This window comes from Somniosus microcephalus, chromosome 2, assembly GCF_052327205.1.
Source record: "Somniosus microcephalus isolate GS21.2 chromosome 2, FLI_Smic_1.0, whole genome shotgun sequence".
NCBI classification, from domain to species: domain Eukaryota; kingdom Metazoa; phylum Chordata; class Chondrichthyes; order Squaliformes; family Somniosidae; genus Somniosus; species Somniosus microcephalus.
This window is the reverse complement of record NC_140988.1, coordinates 282,090,487-282,114,141: the sequence shown is the minus strand read 5'-3', so window position 1 is coordinate 282,114,141 and position 23,655 is coordinate 282,090,487. Positions and strand designations below refer to the sequence as shown.

Sequence of the window (23,655 nt, the reverse complement as noted above, 5' to 3'; positions counted from 1 at the left end):
ATTTTTCGAGGGGGTGACTAGTGGGGTGGATGAGGGAAATGCTGTGGATGTGGTGTACATGGACTTCAGTAAAGCTTTTGACAAAGTCCCGCATAGGAGACTGGTCAAGAAGGTAAGAGCCCATGGGATCCAGGGTGCCTTGGCGCGTTGGATCCTAAACTGGCTGAGTGGCAGGAGGCAGAGGGTGATGGTCGAAGGTTGCTTTTGTGACTGGAAGCCTGTGTCCAGTGGGGTACCTCAGGGATCGGTGCTGGGTCCCTTATTGTTTGTGATCTACATAAATGATTTGGATGAAAATGTAAAAGGTATGATCAGTAAGTTCGCAGATGACACGAAAATTGGTGGGGTTGTAAATTGCGAGGAGGAAAGCCTCCGGCTACAGGACGATATAAACGGGTTGGTCAGATGGGCGGAAAAGTGGCAAATGGAATTTAACCCTGAAAAGTGCGAGGTGATGCATTTTGGACGGACAAATAAGGCAAGGGAATACACAATGAGTGGTAGGACCCTAGGAGGTACAGAGGGTCAGAGGGACCTTGGTGTACATGTACATAGATCCCTGAAGGCAGCGGAGCAGGTAGATAAGGTGGTTAAAAAGGCATATGGGATACTTGCCTTCATTAGCCGAGGCATAGAATATAAGAGCAGGGAGGTTATGATGGAACTGTACAAAACGCTGGTGAGGCCACAGCTGGAGTACTGTGTGCAGTTCTGGTCGCCTCACTATAGGAAGGATGTGATTGCTTTGGAGAGGGTGCAGAGAAGATTCACCAGGATGTTACCTGGGATGGAGCGCCTCAGCTATGAAGAGAGGCTGGACAGGCTGGAGTTGTTTTCCTTGGAGCAGAGAAGGCTGAGGGGGGACCTGATTGAGGTGTACAAAATAATGAGGGGCATAGATAGGGTAGATAAAGAGGAACTTTTCCCCTTAGTGGGGGGGTCAATAACAAGGGGGCATAGATTCAGGGTAAGGGGCAGGAGATTTAGAGGGGATTTGAGGAGGAACTTTTTCACCCAGAGGGTGGTTGGAATGTGGAACTCAATGCCTGAAAGGGTGGTGGAGGCAGGAACCCTCACAACATTCAAGAAGCATTTGGATGAGCACTTGAAATGCCATTGCATACAAGGCTATGGACCAAATGCTGGAAAATGGGATTAGACTGGACAGGGATGGATGGGCGGCGCAGACACGATGGGCCGAAGGGCCTCTTTCTGTGCTGTAAAACTCTATGACTCTATGACTCTATGACCGTCAGTGCCTGAATGGAGTGCCAGTCTAAACGTATCTTCCTGATCCATTCACGTCCCAACAACGGTGGACCACCATCTTCACAGAATCACAGAAACCCCACAGTGCAGATAGAGGCCATTTCGGCCCATCGAGCCTGCACCGACACATATCCCACCCGATCCCCGTAACCCCAACACATATCCCACCCTATCCCTGTAACCCCACCTATTTAATCCCCCTAACACTAAGGGTCAATTTATCATAGCCAATCAACCTAACCCGCACATCTTTGGACTGTGGGAGGAAACCGGAGCACCCGGAGAAAACCCACGCAAACATGGGGAGAATGTGCAAACTCCACACAGACAGTCGCCCGAGGCCGGATTCGAACCCGGGTCTCTGGCGCTGTGAGGCAACAGTGCTAACCACTATGCATCTTGTAGAATGTATAAATACAACTTTTGTATTTCTTTGCCGTTGTATACAACAGGCACCCTTATTTTTCCTTTGGGTTGTACTTTCTGCCCTGTATATGTTTTTAAGATAATGGATGTGTCTTTTAGAGGTATATGCAAAAATAGCCTCTCGTAATCATTACGGTTAGAGCTGATCCTGTATCTAGCTCCATTTTAACAGGGGACCCTGCTATCGTGAGGGTAACCCAAATGGTTTGGTAATCATCTTTGGCAAGTACATTATGTAATTTGAGACAGTTTAGTCTCTTGTTTTCGGAGTTGCTATTGCTCTTCTGGTCTTCGGAGCTACTGTCCGTCATCATTTGTACCTTCCTGTACCTTCCTTTATTGATTTTTTTTTTTCTGTCTGTGGATTTATTTTGTCCAGATCGGCATACCCGTGCAATGTGTCCAATCTTTCCGCATTGCCTGCATGCTTTGTCCTTGAACCAGCAGACCTTCTGGTTATGGGTGGATCTGCCGCAGCGATAACATCTTTCAAAACCCTGTGTCATTTCATGGGTGCCGAAGTCCTGTGTCTTTTGTTGTATCTCTGCAGCTCCTCTTGCTGCTGCTTCGTATGATACAGCCATACTGAAAGCTTTGTCCAATGTTAAATCTTTTTCAGAAAGCAGCCTTTTTTGTGTTCCTTCACTTAAGAGACCGCAAACGAATTTGTCTCGAAGATAATCTGCTAGTCCTGCCCCGAATTGGCAGTACTTTGATAGCTTTCTTAATTCGGTTAGGTAATCAGCGTTACTTTCATTCTTGTGTTGATTTCTCTTGAAGATTTTGAATCGTTCCGCTATCAGCAGCGGTGCTGGGTTTAAGTGCTCCTGCAGGGTATCAACAATTTCTTTAAAATTCTTGTCCTTTGGTTTGGCTGGAGTGATTAAATTTTGTAACAGCCCGTATGCCTTTGCGCCCATTAGGTTCAGCAGTACTGAAGCTTTTTTTTCATCTTCTATTCCATTTGCAGTGCAATATACCTCTACTCTTTCCACGTATGTGGTCCAATCCTCTATTTTGCTGTCAAAAGCATCAATATTGCCAGACTTAGGCATTTCAGAAAAGATATGGTGCTTCCTGCGCTTTTCTTTCTTTTCAGCAGCAAAGATATGGCACTTCCCGCGCTTTCCCGCCTCTGCTGCCGATGACAACGCTGTTTCCCGCGGTTTCCGTTCTTTGTTTTTTTTTAATTTTTATTTTATTTGTTTACAGTTGGAGACTCGTTCCCGCCGGACTTTCTCTGCAGGTCTGAACGCTGACCTGCTTGCCGCGCCGGCCGTCTCCTGAGTGCTCTCTCCCAGTCCGTTATTGCTTGCCTCCGATTTCGCTGCCTGTCTCAGCTGTAGAGCCAGCCGCTGGAGCCCCAGCCTGATGCCCAGGAAGGATTAGCGCAGTACCTGCCACCAGCTTGGCCAGCTGGTGAAACCACAGCTTCTCTCACTTTTTTTTTGGAGTCTTCTGGACGCTGGAGGAATCGATGTCCTGGAGGTGCTGCCGAATTGCAGGTAAGTCCATTTCCACTTCATTGCCACTGTAGTGTCCGTGTGTTGATAAAGACACTGAAGACAGGAGTTGGTTCATAGGTGTTTACTAAGCAAAGTCTGGGGGGGGGTTCTAACGGATATACACAATATACAGGCTTATATAGCCCGAGTGGCCATTACCGGCATTACAGCACACCTGGGCTCTTAAAGGCACATACACTACAGACCCCGTTCTGGACAGCAATGGTAAGGTCATCACCTTTTTGTCCTCTCTCCTTCCACTTGTTCCTCACAACACCAGCCTTTGACACTTTCAATCCAAATTACTAAATCGCTGCACTCATGCCTCCCTTGCTGGTCTAAGGCTTGGAAGCTAAGCAGAGCCAGGCCTGGTTAGTACCTGGAGGGGTGACCATCAGGGAAGACCAGGTGCAGAAGGTCACGGAAGGAGCCCCGTAGAAGGGGCAGTTGGTGAGAAGGTCACAGAAGGAGCCCTGGGAGGGGCGGCTGGTGAGCAGGCCAGGGCGTTGGACTGAAGATTGTCGGAATGGTGGAAATGGAATGGCGGCGCGCACAGACGCAGCGGCTTTGCTTCTCCCAGGACGGTGCTATTTACGTTAAATGTTAATGTTATTTGTACTGGGCTCATGGGAGCTTGCAAGATCACATTTCGTTGTTCATGTACTTGTGCATTGTACAATGACAATAAAGTTGAATTATTATTATTATTCTTGTACCTCCCTGCTTTCAGATGGTGATTCACCAGGTGAGGAGACGGGCCCTCAAGCTGCCAGTGGGAGTGAAGCTGAAGGCAAGGAGGAAGAGGAAGCCGGAGCATCAGCGCCACCCTCTCCCGAGGAAGCCCATGCCCACACTGGGAACATGCCTTCCCTGGAAGGGAGCAGGGGGGAATGGTCTGATGAGGGTGAAGCTCCAGGGCCCAGCTGGCTGCAGCAACACGATGGGGGTAGGGAAGCTCGGGGGCCTTCTCCCCGGAAGGAGAGTATGGCCTCGAGTTCTACTGCACTGGACGCAGAGGAGGAGCAGGTCCTCGCTGAAATGAGTGCCCAGGCGGAGCACAGGCACACTGAGCTCATGGCTGCAGTGGCAAGAGTGCCCAAATCCATTGAAATCACTGGCAAGGAGTGTGGAGCACTTTGCTGTAGCACAGGCGGCTGCCACGCAAATGCTTAGTGCTGCACTGGCTGCTCTCATGCAGACGCAGATTGAGGCCACGTGAGCACTGACTGCTGCCATCCTCGTTGGTTCGGACACATTTCCCCAGGGCTCTCACCGCGCCACAGCAGGCCAGCAATCTGTGCTCCCGCAGATTGCTCCAGATGCTGAAGTGCTGCCCCATGGGAGTGCCAGTGTGTCGGTCGAGCAGGGAGTTGCTGTCCTCTCTCAAGATGACAGCATTCCTGCTGCCACCACTGTCACTTCTCCACTGCACTTGCCACCGCCTGTAGGACAGACTGCTGCCGCCCATGCAGAGTTGCTGCAGTCTGCAGCCGGGCCCTCTAGGCCCAGAGCTGGTCGAGGCCGTCCTTCAAGGGCATCTGCAGTGTCAGGTTGTGACAATCAGCAGCCTTCCACCAGCCTTGCTCCAGCCACTGGGGTCCCATTACGGAGGAGCTGCAGGGTGGGAAAGGGGGAATTTCGCAAGGGAAGGAGATCACCCTCAAAGGGCAAAAAGTAGGAGGTGTGACAAAATGTTGTTCATTGTTTTATTAAAGGCCGAGGTTCGTGGTCAAATTTTTTTAACTGTTTTGGACATTGTCTCCATGTTGTGAGAGCCAGTTATGTTAATGACTGGTTTTTTTTGTGTTTCTTTCTATTAGTTTGTCATGCGGAAATGAGACACACAGAGTTTGTAAAATAAATAAGTTTCTGTATTCAAAATGTACATGTTTGGTCTTTGCAATCATTGTTGCCTTGACCGGCTTAAGGATTGCGGGACGGTTTTATTCAGGTTGTTTGAATGGCAGAAGCCATTTCCTCAGAAGGGGCCTAGAAGCGACTTGCTATGAGCCTTTGACGGACGGCCCTTCCACTTTGTACATTGTGTGCCTCCCTCCCGCCTTGGTGCAGCTGATGATCATCCTCATCTTCCTCCTCCTCTTCCTCCTCCTCCTCTGCTGGTGCTCCAATGCCTGGTGGCATTGGCTGGGTCCTGAGGACTGCAAGATTATGCAGCATGCAGCACACAACAACGAAGTGGGAGACTCACTCAGGCGAGTACTGAAGGGCTCCTCCAGAATGGTCCAGACAGCGGAACCGTTGCTTGAGCACGCCGATTGTGTGCTCAACGATGTTCCTGGTAGCTTGATGGCTCTCATTGTATCACAGCTCAGCAGGGGTGTTGGGCGTACGGAGCGGTGTCATCAGCCAGTTGCACAGAGGATATCCCTTGTCCCCGAGAAGCCAACCAGCTGGGTGATGCGGTGCCTGGAAAAGGTCTGCCACAGAAGTCTGGCACAGGATGAAGGCATCGTGGCTGCTGCCAGGAAAGTGGGCATTGACAGCGAGTATCAGCTGTCTGTAGTCACAGACCAACTGAACGTTTAAGGAATGGTAGCCCTTTCGGTTGCGGAAATCCTCGGCATTCTCATGCAGCGCACGCAAAGCCACATGCGTGTAGTCAATGGCGCCCTGCACCATGGGGAAGCCCGCTATCATCGCAAAGCCCATTGCGCATTCTTGCTGCTTGTCTGAGGTTATGGGGAAAGAGATGTACTCTCGTCTACTTTTAAAGTAGGCATTTGTGACCTGACGGATGCAGCAATGCACCGCGAACTGGGAGATATTGCCGATGTCCCCAGTAGCTGCTTGAAAGGAGCCGGTGGCATAAAAGTTGAGAGCCACTGTTATCTTCACTGCCACCGATAGAGACGTCCTGCTCTTCAGTTGAGGCTGCAGATCTGGCTGAAGCAGGTGGCAGAGATCAGTGACCACATCGTTGCTGAAGCGCAGCCTTTGCAAACACTGCTCCTCAGAAATATTAATGTAGGAGAACTGTTGGCGAAAAGCCCTGGGAGGGTAAGGTCTCCTGTACAGAGGCCTGTTGGCCCTCCTCCATCTGGCCATGATTGCCACTCTCTCTCTGCGTCTCTGTGCCCTCTGAATGTGATAGAGAAGGACGACGTCCCCATCCATTGCAGCCCCCATAGTATCTAGGCAATCAAAGTTATGAAGGTCAAAAACCAAAGTACCTGCAAAATTATGGTCAGAAGCCAAAACTACCTCAGACAGCGTTGACTCAATGCAGAAGTCTCTCTTTCTCTCTTTGTCTCTCTCAAAATCTCACTCTCTCTCTCAGAATGAGTGGTGCAAAAATGGCTACCACACAAAAGCCAGGAAGAGGCCCCCTTTAAATAGCGCCCCCCCAGCCCCACAGCAACTGGGAAGCATTCCAGTCTACCTGTCCTTGGTTGCGCCAGGCAGAAACGAGGGGGGGTGCCACTCAATTTCCGTCCCGGGGTGTCACAACAGCGTTGCACTCTCGAATGACGTCAAGATCTGCGCGCGCAGGAGATCGGCTGGTATTGTTTAGCGCCGCCGCAAAATGTCTGGTTAATTTCGTGAGTAACGCAAAAATCGCCGTGCCCGGGCGCTAGTTGCTTTGCGCCCCATTAGCGCCCTCTTAAGGCACTAACGGGAGGAGCAACCAACTGAATTTTTCCCCCTTTGAGTTCAAACTCTCCATTTGAAATATCCTCAGTTCAATCCCCCCATTACTTCACTCCACACTATCTGAGCAATCTTCTGTGGCCATATGACCCAGCCAGCTCTCTCCACTCCTCTGACTCTGGATTACTCCTGATTTCCTGCTCCTTCTTCTCCACCATTGGAGACCATCCTTTCAGTTATTAGGCTGTAAAACTTGGGGACCAACGTCCTGCACCCTGAGGATGTCTGAATAATGTCCGATCACCAATTGGGTTGGGCCATTTTTCAGACTTCCCTGGCAGCTGTCTAAAACTGATGTTAGATCCCTTACATGTGTAACTGAGGGGCCTGATGTCGGTTTACAGTCCCCTCACATAGATTGTGCAATGACAAGTGGGTCAGGCGTTGGGCCTGGCCTGCCCAGGATTCTTCAGCGGCTGCCAATTCAAGGCAAGTTTTTTTGGAAAAAAAAACCTTTTCAGTAAACGTCCTGTGGAGCCAGGAGGAGCAGGAGTGCTCCCTCGACTCCACATTCCTCACGATTGTCGCCCCCCATTACCCACTCCAACTCCCCTTCTATTTAAAATGCGAGGTGCCTGTGGAGAGGAGATCGGTCCCAGCAGCTCTCACAGAAAATGTTAATGAGGCCCGCGGCCCATTTTGGGCTGGCCTCGAGCTTCCTGGTTGGGGCGCGAGCTGCTTGCGCAGCCCCGATTCTCTGCCTTGAAAAGCTTCCCAAAAATCATTCTCTAGATCTCTCCAAATTCCTACTTTTCCAGCTGTTGACCAGCTACTTGCCTTCAAAAGTGCTCTGAGACGTTCGCTTACACCAGCAGCTTTATGTAAATGCTAAAATAAAAACAGAAAATGCTGGAAGTACTCAGCAGGTCAGGCAGCATCTGTGTAGAGAGGAACAGAGTTAAAGTTTCAGCTGGATGACCTTCACCGACCTGAAACGTTGGGGTCGATTTTCCTGGAGCCGTCAGGCGGGGTTTCAGGCGTGTGGGGGGGGGGGGAAATCCCGAATTCGGGGGTCTGGACACCAACTCGCCCAAAACCCCGCTCCATGCAAGTTTCAGATGCGGCGGTTACCCGCCCCGCGCTGGGACCCGCCGACCCCAGGCGGGAAGGGATTAGTGCCAATTAACTGACTGTTAACAGGTAGTTAACAGGCAGTTTTTAGCCTAATCCCTATTTTGAGGGGTGTCGTGTGGGATTCCCGACGGCTCCAAACCACGGCAGGTTAGAGCAGGTGGGCCGTCGGGTTGAAGGAGTTGGAGGGGTCGCGATGTCGGTGTTCAGGTGAGTGATGGTTGCATGAGTGCAAAGGTAAGTGTGTTTGGTGTGTCTAAAGTGTGTAAAGAACTTTTACTTACCTGTACTTACCTTAACAGCCTTTCTTCCTGTAGGCGTCGGGAACGCATCACTCAGCCGGCACTTAAAGCTGAATGGCTGCGATCTGTGAAAAGTGACAGCCTTCAGCTTTGAGTGCTGCTGAGAGTTCTAACTGAGTTTGTGTAGAAGGACTCATGTTAGAACTCAGACTGTCAGTGTTTGGCAGCTTCAAACAGCTGTGAAACACTGATATTTCATCTGTCAAGAACTCTTGACAGATGAAATTGCAGTCTGTGATGTCACCTGTTGCCGGGTGGCCCTTAATTGGCCTGCTGAGCCCACTGGGCGGGCTCAACAAGGTCAATCAAGGGAAAATCGCGCGGATTGGCTGGACATCGATGTAGGCAGGTCTAAAACCCGAAAGTTGCAGTCCCACCTTCTTCCCGACAGCTTCGGGAAAATCGACCCTGTTAACTCTGTTTCTCTCTCTACAGATGCTGCCTGACCTGCTGAGTATTTCCAGCATTTTCTGTTTTTATTTCAGATTTCCAGCATCCGCAGTATTTTGCTTTAACGTTTATGTAAATGCTAGTTGTTATAATGACAAAAGCCCATACACACCACAGCAAAATAATAACATCCTAGAGAAAATTAATTAGTTTCTGTGTCCATGTCAAAACTCCCAGGAAAATGGTGGTAATATTTGACTTTCGTAATTCAATTGTATTGCCAAGCATGTGATGTTGGGGATTTAATTGCAATGTAAACAGGACTAAACATATCCTTTCAAAAGCTGTTTTTATTTTGTTTTGAATATACAGTGCGTACTTTGGGCTTATTTTCAAATACTGAAGGATAATAATGACAGATCTGTGACCCTTATTCGGTGCCAAGTTAGCTGAGTGGCAGTTGGGATGCTACAATTAGCCCTGGTCCCTCTAGACTGGAAGGAGGGGTGAATCAGCTATGGTTCCTGCTCCTGATTGTTGTACTGAAGGAAAACATATGCATGTGGACAAGATTGGGCTGAACTATGACATCGTCACAGTTGAAAAGCTGTAAACTCATATATGAAGAATGTCCTCTTGGGTGAGGTGAGGTGAGGTACCGGATGGGGCCACCCAGTACCTGTGGAGCTGTACCCCAGTATGAGTTGCCATCTTCGGGACAGATGGAGAGGAAAAAGTGGATGAGAATAAAAATCGAAGCATTAAAAGAGGAAAGGCTTGCTTAGATCCCACAGTATCCCAGAAAACCAAACGAGGAATAAAGTTAATACAGTAATTCTTCAACAATTAGTTCAATTAAATCTAATCTAATCAATCGAACCAAACCCAGCAGTAATCTGACAGTTGATATGGCCTATTAGTAACTAAGTCAATTGCTGACCACATAATAACCTGCAGATAATGAAGCCATTAATCATTATAATCTCTTTTTAACTGCATTATAATTGAAATGCTTTTAAAGAGTACTTACTGAGCCATAGATCTTTCCTCTCTTGTTCATGGCCAAGTAATAATTGCTGTTAATTGCTTTAATAGCCACAACCCCAACTTCCACAGATGTAATTTTCAGTATACCTGAAACAAAACAAAATAATCCTGTTACCATGAAGACTGCAGCAGGGGCTAGTTCAGAGAATATAGCTTAAATACCGGCTATTGCTAAAAGGAAAATGATTTGAACAGAGATTGTAAAAATGTCATATTCCTCATGCTGTAAATATGCTCTACGGAGGAAACGATGGCAATTCAGGGTGTCACGGAAATGACGTTGAAACAACATTAGCTTGTTCACAGTAAACTCAAGTCCTCAACTACACTTGAGTTCTGCACCATGTGATATTCATTTCTCTGTCTCACCGTGAGAGGATAGAAAAAGGTGAATGATGTAGCAGAGATTGGTTGGCTGGCAATGCTGAATCAACAAAGGACAAATGTTTCATTCCATCTGATCTGAATTGTGCTGTAACAGAACTTAAAGTACTGCCATTGAGTATGAAGTGAGGAAAAAGACTTTGAGGCAGATTTTGATCTCTACCTACCCACCCCCAGCTTTTCAGCAGAAGCAGAGCAGTAGTGAGATTAAAATCACAATGAGAAGCATCCTGCTGTCTTTGCACCCATTGCACTTTTGGAACAACGGGCGAAATAGGCGACCAGGGCTCCTGCCGGAAATAGGTGGAAGCCTCATTAATATGTGCTTCAGGGTCTTATGACGTTTATAGGAGCTCAATGCAGTTTTGAACTGAAAACGTGCAGTACCTGTGCTGCGCAAGCCCTGGTCACTGACGCTGAGCGGTAAAGTAGCCAAACCAGCTTAAAGTGATCACCACAGGCAGCTCAGAAGAGGCCAAAATTCAGGTTTGGGTGGCTGGGTGAGCATGTTGGCTCTTCCTGTGCCTCCACAAAAATCCTCCTGACTGTTGCCTAACCTTCCACCGTACCCTACCCTTATAGTCCTGCCCCTGCCCTTTAACGAACCCTGTGCTGGTTTAGGTCTACGGCTGGGCTGCTGGATCTCCTGTTTGCCCTGCCCCCCCCCACCACCAATCGGCAAGCTGCCAATCAGTTTTAGAAATACACGAGCAGTTCACCAGTTCTATGGCTTTGGCCTCTTTCTGGCAACATTGGGCGCTCCGATCCCTCCAGCCACTGACAACATACGCTGAAAATGAAAATAACCCCCAGCATTTTCTGGCTCAGTCATTCATTCCCCAAGCAGCAGGACATGGTAAGGCCAGTATAATGTCCCTCTAGCTTCTTGCACTTTGAAGAGAATTTCCATACACTTGACTGGAAATGATCTGGTTTGGCCAAACTGAGACAGACTAATCAACACGAACTCAAACAAACATTTGAATCAATGCTAAACTTGATATTCTAACATTGGAGCTATGAAGAAAAGCACAAGATAAAAAGTAAATGATAGAAACACCATAAAGGAGACATCATGGATGTCCAATGTATCCTTTAAGTTTTCCAGATATGACTGTGATTATTACACTTATTAACATCTACATTGATAAATATTCTAAGTAAGGTTTTACTTTTTTTTAATTAAATATTTTCATGATTGTTCAACATAAACAGTAGACAACCATCAATTCCAAAGTTACCTCATTAGGAATCAAGCAGTATTGATACCAATGAGCAGGCATTTGGATGAAATGTTAAGCAATGTGGTAAGGCAGATTTCTTCTTCTTAGACAGTCCCTCGGAACCGAGGATGGCTTGCTTCCACATTAAAAATGAGTTCGCAGGTGACTGATGAGTCCAATGCGGGACCTACAGTTTCTGTCACAGGTGGGGCAGATGGTGGTTGAAGGGGTGGGAGGGTGGGGTGCTTGGGTTGACGTGCGCTCCTTGCGCTGCCTGCGCTTGGCTTCCGCTTGCTCCCGGCGAAGAGGCTCGAGGTGTTCGGCGCCTTCCCGGATGCTTCTCCTCCACTTTGTGCGGTCTTGGGCCAGGGATTCCCAGGTGTCGGTGGGGATGTTACACTTTTTCAAGGAGGCTTTGAGGTTGTCCTTGAAGCATTTCCTCTGCCCACCTGGGGCTCTCTTGCCGAGTAGAGCGCTTGTTTTGGGAGTCTCATATGGGGCATGCGGACAATGTGACCCGTCCATCGGAGCTGATCGAGCGTGGTCAGAGCTTCGATGCTGGGGATGTTAGCCTGAGCAAGAACCTACAAGTTGCTGCAGTCTGCACCCAGACTTTCTCAGGCCTGAGCTCCTAGAGGTCGCTGACCATGAACATCTCAAGGATCCTTGAACCACATCAGCCCTCCCCCTCCCATGTTGCAGCCACTGGAGGAGCACCTTGTATGAGCACTAGAGTAAGACACATGCATTGGGGGCTCACATCTGAATGATAATTAGTGCTAGACTTTTTGTATAAGGTATAAAATGATCATTCTTTTTGAAATTGTTGTGGGCAGAGAGGGTTCTTGTAGTAACTGGTGACCCTGCAACATTAGTTGACATGAAAACCAGTTTATTTGAGGGTGCAAGCTCTTCAATGAGCTGCTGCTGAAGAGCTCTGGCTGCAAGCAAATGTTCCTCCTCCCGCTTCCTCACTATGTCATCAGTCTCCTTTCCCTTATCAGGCTGAAGGGCCTCCTCCAATGGTGGTTTCACTATTGCCCCCGGTGCAGAGCAAAATTATGCAGCATACAGCAAACCAGTGTCATACAGGAATAACAACAGAAAATGTTGGAAAAAACTCAGCAGGCCAGGCAACATCCATGGAGAGAGAAATAGAGTCAACGTTTCAGGTCGAAACCCTTCGTCAGGACTGAAAAAACACAGGAAATGAAACAGATTAAAAGGCCAGTTTGGGGGCTGGGAAATGGGGATGAGAGGACAAAAGAGAAGTGAAGAGACATTAAGAGGTATTCAAAACGAGACAAAATGGTGATAGGACTAGTAACGAGACAAAAGACGGCTCTAGATTAGGTGTGAAATGCGCTGGCAGAATGAGAGACAGCTGCCATGTGGGAGAGAAAAAAAGGGGGAAGGGCACAAAACAAAGGTGTGGATAAAAAATATATGTAAAAATGTAATAGGGGCCGAGGTTATGATCTGAAATTGTTGAACTCGATATTGAGTCCGGAAGGCTGTAAAGTGCCTAATCGGAAGATGAGGTGCTGTTCCTCGAGCTTGACTCTACTTCTCTCTCCACGGATGTTGCCTGGCCTGCTGAGTTTTTCCAGCATTTTCTGTTGTTATTTTGGATTTCCAGCATCCGCAGTATTTTGCTATCTTACCCGTGTCATACAGGACTCTCGTTATGGTTTGTATTGCAGAAAACCACCAGACTTGTCCAGGCATCTAGTCGTCTGCTCTAAGAGGACTTTTGTTGACCCACGGATCACAATTTGGCTGCCGAGCATGAATTCCTGAGAGAAGTTGTGAGCCAAGTGTGCAAGGGATAGCTCTTGTCCCAAGCGGACAGCCTCTCACTTGCCGTGCAGCGTAAAAGAATGAGGGGATGGAGGATTGGTGCAATATAAAAGCTTCATGGCAGCTGCTAGGAAAGTAGGCACAGACCTGCATGATGCGCCGTTGGTCATCACACATTAATGGAGTGGAAATCCTTGTGATTCATGAAGGCAAAAGGGCCATGTGAAGGAGCCTGCAGGGCGATATGGGTGCAGTAAATGATTCAGAGGGCCTGGACTTGGGGGAGCTCTGCAATTTGTGCGAACCCGAGAGCTCTATTCTGCTGCTCCCGGTTGTCCATAGGGAAAGTGATGAAAGTGCTTGCTTTAAGAAACATGACCTCAGTCACCTGCTTAATGCAAGCATGAACTGCAGACTGACTGGTGTTACTGATATCCCCTCTGACAGCTTGGAAGGAGCCGAAGGCAAGGAAGTTCAGGGCTGCAGTGACCTTGACTGCTACAGACAATGCTGTGCTAGATGTAGCAGTTGGTTGTCAGTCATGCCAGAAGGACACCATTAAGAAAAAAGTGTAATGCCAGCAGCCCCTTGAGACTTCAGAACGCTCTGCAGTCATTACAGCACTTTGAAATCATTTAAGTAGTAAAAAAAACACGATATAATTCAAGCCAAATATCCCCCCAATATTTTCAGTGTTTTCCCAGAGAAAGAAAGGAAGACTTGCATTTATATAGCACCTTTCACGGCCACTGGATGTCTGAAAGTGCTTTACAGCCAATGAAGTGCTTTTTGAAGTGTAGTCACTGTTGTAATGTGGGAAGCGCGACAGCCAATTTGCACACAGCAAGCTCCCACAAACAGCATTGTGATAATGACCAGATAATCTGTTTTTGTTATGTTGGTTGAGGGATAAATATTGGCCAGGACACCAAGGATAACTCCTCTGGTCTTCTTAGAAATAGTGCCATGGGATCTCTTACGGCCACCTGAGAGAGCAGACGGGGCCTCGGTTTAACGTCTCATCCGAAAGAGGGCATCTCTGACAGTGCAGCACTTCCTCAGTACTGCACTGGAGTGTCAGCCTAGCTTTATGTGCTCAAATCCCTGGAGTGGGACTTGAACCCACAACCTTCTGACTCAGAAGCAAGTGTGCTACCAACTGAGCCACAGCTGAGAACAGCTGAGGATCCGGCCTGCCGAACCTGTATCGCCTGTGGCTGGTGGGTGGAAGCAGGAACTAGCAATGCAGACCAAGGTGAAAATGGTGCTTGGGTTCCCAACGACATCAGCTGAGCTTGATTAGCATATGTTCATTGTGTCCCGGCCAGTTTCTGGTGGGTCTCCAGGCACCGATTAGGCACTTTACAGCCTTCCGGACTCAATATCGAGTTCAACAATTTCAGATCATAACCTCGGCCCCTATTACATTTTTACATATATTTTTTATCCACACCTTTGTTTTGTGCCCTTCCCCCTTTTTTTCTCTCCCACATGGCAGCTGTCTCTCATTCTGCCAGCGCATTTCACACCTAATCTAGAGCCGTCTTTTGTCTCTTTACTAGTCCTATCACCATTTTGTCTCGTTTTGAATACCTCTTAATGTCTCTTCACTTCTCTTTTGTCCTCTCATCCCCATTTCCCAGCCCCCAAACTGGCCTTTTAATCTGTTTCATTTCCTGTGTTTTTTCAGTCCTGACGAAGGGTTTCGACCTGAAACGTTGACTCTATTTCTCTCTCCACGGATGTTGCCTGGCCTGCTGAGTTTTTTCCAACATTTTCTGTTGTTATTCCTGTATGACACTGGTTTGCTGTATGCTGCATAATTTTGCTCAATTCTGCACAATTTGTCAGGTAAATGTACATTGGTGGATCATTCCTAATTCAATGGCTAAAAAAAAATCAAATGCAAATTTTTATGACGTAATTGTTCAATTAAAATTTTTAACCTGATTCACTTTTATGTGCAACATAAATATAGAATTATAAGTGACAGGTGTCCGCCAAATGGATATTTCACCTACTTACAACTGTGTTTCATCATTAAACAGGTTATAAGGTCAACCTTTGCAGAAAAAAATTCCACATATTGTATCCATTGTGCATCTTCCGCTAACTCAAAGATTAAAGGTCTTCGTGAAAATGTGTTTGACAAAGCTTTTCTTTTCTTGTTTGGGAGTGGGAGGAGTAAAGCTGTAAACTAAACTTTTGTCACGGTGATATCGAAATGGCCAGTTTTATGGAATCGCTCCCAGGTAGAACCTTGCACACTGGCAGTGCTTTTGGGATATTGCAGATGTGCATGCCATGATTTCCCATCCATTAAAATCAATAGGAAAGGACAAAAAATATATATGAGGTATGCGCTACCAGTGCTCCCAACATGAGTGGCATTCATGAAATCTGTAATGTATGTACCTTTAACGGGAGAACTACTTTTTACAGCTCCTGTATACTGTAGTACCGGCAGTGACCACACCTGTATATAAACTCTGAGTAGTGATCTGTACAGTTAGTTCTAGAGTAACCCTCATTCAGTAAACACCTGTTGAATCGTTCCCTGCAGTCTGTTGTCTGATTATTGAAGGACACAACATTAAGATACACGGACCTAATATTGGCGACGAGGCAGATTCGAACCTACCTGCAACTCTGCATCACCTCCCAGGGATTCGCTCCTGGAGAACAGTGGAAGAAGGTCGAGTCCAGAAGCATGGGCGTCGACCACGGGCAACCGCCCAGTCATCCAGCGGAGATTTGAGCATCGCAGGGGAGGCTGTCGAGAGCCAGGCTTGGCTTTCCAGTCACGGTGGTCCAGCGAAACGGGCTGGCAACAGGTACTGCGCAGACTCTTCCCGGACAGCGACGGGCTAGAGCCCGACCGAGCGGCACAGAAAAAGGCCGAGCTGCGTCGACGGGGGAGAGAGAGAGGGCAGAGCGCACAGGGCGCAGCCGGTGTTCAGGACCGAGCGGCGTCAACGGGGGAGAGAGAAGAGAGCGAGCAGAGCGCAGCCGGTGTTCAAGGGCCGAGCAGCGTCAATGGGGGAGAGAGATGCGAGAGAGCAGAGCGCAGCCGGTGTTCAAGGGCCGAGCAGCATCAACGGGGGAGAGAGGCGCGCAGGAAAACGCGAGGCGCTGCCATTGCCACGAGGACCGCAGAGAGCGGCGTTGGCAGCAGTGCAGGAGCAGCGCACGAAACCCACAGGGTGTCGCCATTTGCCACAAGGACCGCCGAGAGCGGCATTGGCAGCAGCGCGGGAGACGCCATTTTAAGCCGCAGCGGGGAAGAAAGGAAAGCGCGGGAGACGCCATTTTAAGCCGCAGCGGGGAAGAAAGGAAAGCGCGGGAGACGCCATTTTAAGCCAGTCTAACCACACCCAAAAATGCCGAAGAGTGGCAGTATCACAGTGTTCGACAATGAAGTCGAAGATTGGCCGACATGTGTCGAACACATAGAAGTATACTGTAAGGCGAATGAAGTGCCAGATGACAAGAAAACGCTGGTATTGTTGAATTCAATGGGTGCAAAAACGTATGGCTTACTACGAAACATAGTAACCCCAGAGAAGCCAGTAGAAAAGGATTTTGAAAACATAGGCCCCGATTTTCGGGCAGCTGTCGGGCGGCTTTTCATGCGGCCGTGGTCCGAAAATTGCGGAAAAAGCGGGTCGGGACCCCTCCCGCCTGATTCCCCGCCCCGTCCGACTTTCGGACTGCCGTTTTCACGTGCCCCGCTTCAGTCCCGCCCGCCGCTGGCGGGACTGGTCGTCGGAGCACTAACAAGCAATTATCCGCTTGTTGAAGTGGATTTTCCCGTGCCGTTGCGACTTTGGGGCTTTCCCCACCTGAAAGCCGCCTGCGGGGAACCCCGCCGATGAGAGCTGGCGTGAAAACAGCTGGCTTGCTTGCTTTGCAGCAGCAGGTCGCTGAGGGCTGAAGATATTTAAAGAGGCAGCATTTGCAGGCTGCAGGACCTTGTTGATCAAGGCTTGGGGGAACTATTTGAAGCCTTAGGAGCAGCTGCAGAAAGTTGGAGCCTCACACACTTCTTCAGTGTGAGCTCCTGGGAAGCCCCTCTCACCACCCTAACTCAGGACCTCCTCAACCGAGGCATCTGCTAGAAGCATGGTAGACCTTTGGCACCTTCCCTTCCTGGCATTAGAGGATCTCCAACAGCAGAGGTGGCAGCAGCAGAACCAGGAACAGTAGGATGATTACCAGGAGCACCAGGCTGCTGCTCACTCACCTGAAGCTGCACAAGCCAGAAGGGGCCAGCGCTTGGAAGTGGCTTGAGGGCACCTTGCTGCGCTTTAGGGGGCCAGTGGCACCTGTTTCTGCACTGGCAGTCCTACTCAGAAAGACTTCCATGAAGTTCTGGTTTCTCTGTTCAACAGATGGCCAATGCTCCTCAAGAGATGTCATTCTCTTATGAGCACTCACCATGTTTTCCCTACCGTGGCTACTTATCTCCTCCATGGAGGTTGCCAACCTTTCCATGGTGCTGCGTTCATGCACCAATGACTCCACAAAGGCTCTGCTCATGGTCGCTATGGACTCTTCCATTCGCTCCACACTCGCAGCGACGCTGGAGACAAAACCTGCCAGAGACTCCTGCATCTGTGCATCGAGATCCATCACCTCTTCTCTTGCGGATGGACCCAGAGGCAGAGGGTCGAGATGCAGCACAGCTGAGCTGAGCTGGCAGAGCCCTGCGCCCTCCGACGAGGACTCTCCACTGCTGTCCCTGTCTCCAGAATCTGCTGAGGCTCACTTGTCAGCTGTGAAACACCAGGTGACAACACTACTCTATGTCCCAAAGGTCCCCCCGAGGTGTGAGTGTCTGCGCTGGTGCTGGGTGCGCTTACTTCTGCTGATGCTGCACCCTCAGAGGTTGGAGCTTCCTCTGAGGAGTCTGGCTGCACAGCCTCTTCCTCCTCCACAGTGAGGACGGGGGCTCTGGATGGTACTGTGGGGGAGTAAAGGAAGGAGTTAGAGATGTAATGCCAAGGTTCCTCTGGTGACTCCCAGCGAGTTGGCATCTACTGATACCTGCATCCATGCAGCATTGGTCTCAGTGGGAGGCCTCTTCCTCCCTGACCTAGGGAAGAGGACCTCCCTGTGGGCCCTAACCCCATCCAATAATGCCTGCAGTGAAGCCTCATCGAATTTGAAGGCAGCTTGGGGTATGGCACTGGCCACAGCTGCTGCAGGCTCCTTATGCCATTCTGTATGGTTCATTTGGAAGCCTTCAGAGGATGCAGTACTTGCCATGGACCTTGAAAGCACCACGAACGATGACATTATACTGTGGGGATTCCTGACTCGATTTAGACAATTAGCAAGGCTTCCCACATGCTGGGAATTAATTGGCCAATTGAGAGAAAATTGCGTGGGGCTGGCTGACACTTTTTTAAATGTGTCAGAAACCCCACATTCGGGGAAATCCGACCATTTCCCACACAAGCCGAAAATCGGGCCCATAGTGTCAATCCTACAGGACCACTTAAACCCCACACCGCTGCTGATAGCAGAAAGATTTAAGTTTCACAAAAGGAACCAGCATAAAGATGAAAGTAATGCTGAGTATTTAATGGAACTGCGCAAGCTATCGAAACACTGCCAGTTTGGAACGGGACTAGCAGATACTTTAAGGGACAAGTTTGTGTGTGGGCTTCAAAGTGAAGGAACCCAGAAATGGCTTCTATCAGAAAAGGATCTTACATTGGACAAGGCTTTCAGCATTGCAGTATCACATGAAGCAGCAGCACGGGGCGCTGCAGAGATACAACGGAGACCGCAAGAATATGGCACAAATGAAATGTCATACGGAACAGTGAAGTGCTGTCGCTGCGGCAGAACAACACACAACCATAATGATTGCCGGTTCAAGGACAAAGTGTGCAGGCAGTGTGGAAATGTAGGACACATAGCAAGAGTCTGCAGGTCGGGAAAGAAAACCAGCAGCAAGAAATCTCCACAGGAGAAGTACAAGAAGGTGACGGAGAGTAGTTCAGACGAACAGAAGAGTGATACAGACTCCGGAAGCAAGGAGCTGGGTTGTCTGAAACTACATAATGTGATCAAAACGGAGGATCACCAAACTATCTGGGTCACGCTCAAGATAGCAGGAGTCCAAGTGAAAATGGAATTGGACACAGGATCAGCCCTAACAGTCATAAACCGAAGGGACTACAAGCGGCTATTCTCACATATACCCTTGAGGGATACAAAGATTGTCTTGAAGACGTACACGGGGCAAAAAGTCTACCCCAAAGGAAAAATAAGGGTGAACGTTATATATAATGGCAAGAAAACACCAAAAATGGACCTATATGTATTGCCAGATGGAGGACCACCACTACTAGGACATGAATGGATCCGGAAGATACAGCTAGATTGGCATTCCATACAGGCACTGACTGTGGCTGACAAAAAGGATGTTGACGTCACACCTGGGCGACTGTCAAAGATCCTAACTGATGCGAAAGAAGTGTTCCAGCGAGGACTCGGAACACTAAAAGGCATGACAGCAACGATTAAAATTGAAGAAAACGCAAGCCCAAAATGTTTTAAGGCCAGACCGGTACCTTATGCGATCCGCCCAGCCGTCGAAGCAGAGCTGGAGAGTCTGCAACATTCAGGGGTACTGTCCAAGGTAGACTGGAGCGAGTGGGCTACACCCATCGTCCCTGTGATGAAAAAGTCGTTGAGCAGCACGCCTGGGGAACCAAGGAAGGTTCGCATCTGTGGGGACTTTAAGGTAACAGTGAACCCGGTCCTTCACACCGTACAATATCCACTTCCGCGGATTGAAGATATTTTCGCCTCGCTATTTGGAGGGAAACGCTTCACTAAGATTGATCTGGCCCAGGCATATCTGCAAATGGAGGTAGAAGAAGCATCAAAAAAATACCTCACAATCAACACCCATAAAGGTCTCTACCAATACAACCGGCTGGTATTCGGGGTAGCATCAGCTCCGGCTATTTGGCAGAGGGCAATGGAACAAGTCCTGCAAGGGATCCCAGGGACCCAGTGTTATTTGGACGACATCCTGGTCACGGGCGAAAATGACAGTGATCACCTTGCCAACCTGGAGCAGGTGCTCACTAGATTGCAGGAATATGGGCTCCGAGCTAACCGCCCCAAATGCGAGTTTTTTAGAAAACAGATCTCATATTGTGGCCACGTTATCGATAAAGAGGGGTTACATAAGTCCCCAGAGAAGATTGAGGCAGTAGTCAAGGCTCCAGCACCGGAAAATGTGTCACAACTGAGGTCGTTCCTTGGGCTGGTAAACTACTACCATAAGTTCTTGCCAAATTTGTCTTCAATACTACACCCACTGAACACCCTGTTATGTTCATTAATAACTAGACATTCTTATTATGAACACAGCTAGCTTCTAGCTAGTCACTTATTCAGTACACGTTCTCTAGGTACAGTATCTGTAGAGATGCAGCATTTGTGCTCCTGTGTGCAGGCTGCCATCTTGACTGTTGCCTTGTGGGTAGACTAGTGCCTCATGGGTAATGTAGTCTTAATATATATACAGCTGGGTAGTGTAGCCTTATACATACAGCTATATACAGCTCTACACAGCTCTACGGCTCCACCTAGTGTCCACTATAGAATGACATGTTATTGATCATTACATCCCCCTTTCTTTGAGGTTTAACAAAATCAATATCAATCAACTTTCAAGAAAACAATAAAGATAATATCAGTAACACTTTTGTTCGTGCTCTATAAACATAAACATTTTCAAAACAGTCAACACATTTTCAAAGCTTTACATTGTACTCAAAGATTAAGTCTATCAGGCTCTTTTACTTCACATGTGGATCAGACGGGTAAGTCTGATGTGTCGTCATGAGATTGTTCTGGCGGTGAACGACAAGATGCAGTTGCGGCATTGTCATCAATCTGCTCTTGTATAGATCGAGGTCTCCTTGCGATCTTTGCTTGGAGAGGGTTTCAGTGTTTCCTTCACTCTTCATGCCATAACTCTCAATGTAGTCAATGCACTCTCGAAAAACTGCTGGCAGCTGGATCCCATCATACAGCATAGTCCTCTCAGCAGCCTCGGCTAATGGAACACCAAAGATTGGCCTGAGGGAAGAAGGAGTATCCACCGGAGCTGCTTCCTGCTCTGGTGCAGGCTTCTTCTTTTTCTTTTTCTCTTTCCACTGCTTAACAACATCTGCTGCGGTTATATCTTTGGACTTTTTCTCCTTGTGTTTTTCCTCTTTGTGCTTTTCTTCCTTTGGCTTCTCTTTGACCTTAAAGTCTTTTTCTTTCTTCTTGGAGAAACTAGGCTTTTTGAAGACATGGATACCCTTTGGCCTTTTCATCCTTGATGGGCTCTCTGCTTCATCACCTAAGTCATCTGGTCTGCTTATGGCACAGTTTATACGGTAGACTCTCTTGACCAGTTCTAAGTCTTCACAAGCTTTGTCACCTAGTATCGAATCAAGTCTTTCAGCCACAACAGAAAACATGAAATGATGCACTTTGTCTTTGACTGTCACTTTAAGTCTGCATACACCTAAGCTATCTATTTTCTGTCCATTATAGTCCTTCAGTAGTACTGACTTTTTCTGTATTTTGGGCTTTTCTTTCATATTTTTTTATCTCACTCATACTGATTAAGTTTGCTTTTGCCCCAGTGTCCAGTTTCAATGTAACTAATGCTCCATTTATCTGCAGTGGGATCATCCATTTGTCCACTTTTACTGCATTGACTTTATGTTCAGCATTGTCCATTTCTGAGGGCTGCACATTTTCTGTATCTTTTTTGATATCGTCACATGACACCATTCCTACAAAAAATGTCTCACTTAAATCAGTGTCCTCAATCACATTAACTTGTTGCCCTTTCGTTGTTTTTACTTTTGAAAAGCATTGTTTGGCAAAATGATTCTTTCCATTACAGTTTGTGCCCATTTTTTCAAATGCTGGGCATTGTCTTAACTGGTGTTTGTAACCACAGCGTTTACAATTAAAAATTTCATCCTCCGATTGCTTTTCATTTCTGTTCTGCCCACATTTCTTCCCCTTGTAGGACACAGCACCAACAGCAGCATTATCACTCATTACAATCGCATCATTATTGATTTCACTGAAAGTCTTCGCGTGCTTTCGAGCTAGCTTGCTGGCTTGGCATATTTTCACCGCATTTTCCAAATTTAGTTCGATTTCTCTGAACAGACTTTCCCTGACTTTTTTTATCATGAATACCAAACACAATCTGGTCACGAATCATGGATGATTTCAGCTCAGAGAAATTACATGTCTGTGCTTTCAGTTTCAGATCAGTTATAAAGCTATCAAAAGTCTCATTTTGTTGCTGTGTCCGAGAACAGAAGATGTATCTTTCATACGTCTCATTCTTTTTGGGAGAGCAATGTGCATCAAATTTTTTTAGCACATCTTCTAATTTTTCTCTGTTCTCCGCTGGATTAAATACAAATGTATTAAATACCTCTATCGCCTGTGGCCTGCAACCGTAAGCAGCAACGCTATCTTCCTTGCGTCTGGCTTCGTACCGAATCCGATGGCTGCAATGTAGAGTTCGAATTGCTGTTTAAAAGTCTGCCAATTGTAGTCGATTTTTTCTGTGAGATTCAAACGCTCTGGTGGCTTCAAATTCTCCATGTCGCTTTTCACAATTTTCAGCAGATCTTCACCATCCTGGTACCATGTTATGTTCATTAATAACTAGACATTCTTATTATGAATACAGCTAGCTTCTAGCTAGTCATTTATTCAGTACACGTTCTCTAGGTACAGTATCTGTAGAGATGCAGCATGTGTGCTCCTGTGTGCAGGCTGCCATCTTGACTGTTGCCTTGTGGGTAGCCTAGTGCCTCATGGGCAATGTAGTCTTAATATATATACAGCTGGGTAGTGTAGTCTTATACATACAGCTATATACAGCTCTACACAGCTCTACGGCTCCACCTAGTGTCCACTATAGAATGACATGTTATTGATCATTACACACCCTACTGCAAACTGGGGTGCCATGGAAGTGGAGTGACGAATGTAGACAAGCTTTCCAGAAGAGCAAAACACTAATCACATCAAAAGAGGTATTGGCCCATTACAACCCGGCATTACCAATTCGGTTGGCATGTGATGCGTCACCCTACGGCATTGGAGCGGTGCTGTCGCACAAATTCTTGGACGGCTCAGAGAGGCCAATAGCCTTTGCGTCATGATCACTAACCTCAGCCGAGCGTAACTACGCCCAGATTGACAGGGAGGCCCTCAGCCTAGTGTGGGGAGTGAAAAAGTTCAATCACTATCTGCACGGGCAGAAGTTCACCTTGCTGACTGACCACCAACCACTTGTCTCCATCTTTAATCCAAAGAAGGGCGTTCCGGTGATGACTGCGCAACGGCTACAAAGATGGTCCCTTTTTCTAGGGGCGCACCAATATGAAATCGAGTATAAGGGCATGAAACAGCATGGAAACGCTGATGGGCTATCATGCCTGCCACTGCCTACTGCGGAGGAAGCACCAGCAGTGGATCCTGTCGAAATATTCCATTTGACTATAATTGAAT

At 47.8% G+C, this 23,655-nt stretch overlaps 1 protein-coding gene across 2 annotated transcripts in view; it reads right to left on the bottom strand.

Moving 5' to 3' along the window:
- The window catches only part of fgf10a (fibroblast growth factor 10a), a 238,236-nt gene that overhangs the window by 13,898 nt on the left and 200,683 nt on the right, over positions 1-23,655 (bottom strand). For both annotated transcript variants that reach the window (XM_085972675.1, XM_085972685.1), the window contains one exon: positions 9,663-9,766. In XM_085972675.1, the coding sequence (XP_085828801.1) occupies positions 9,663-9,766 (104 nt within the window). The remainder of the gene's footprint in view (positions 1-9,662; positions 9,767-23,655) is intronic.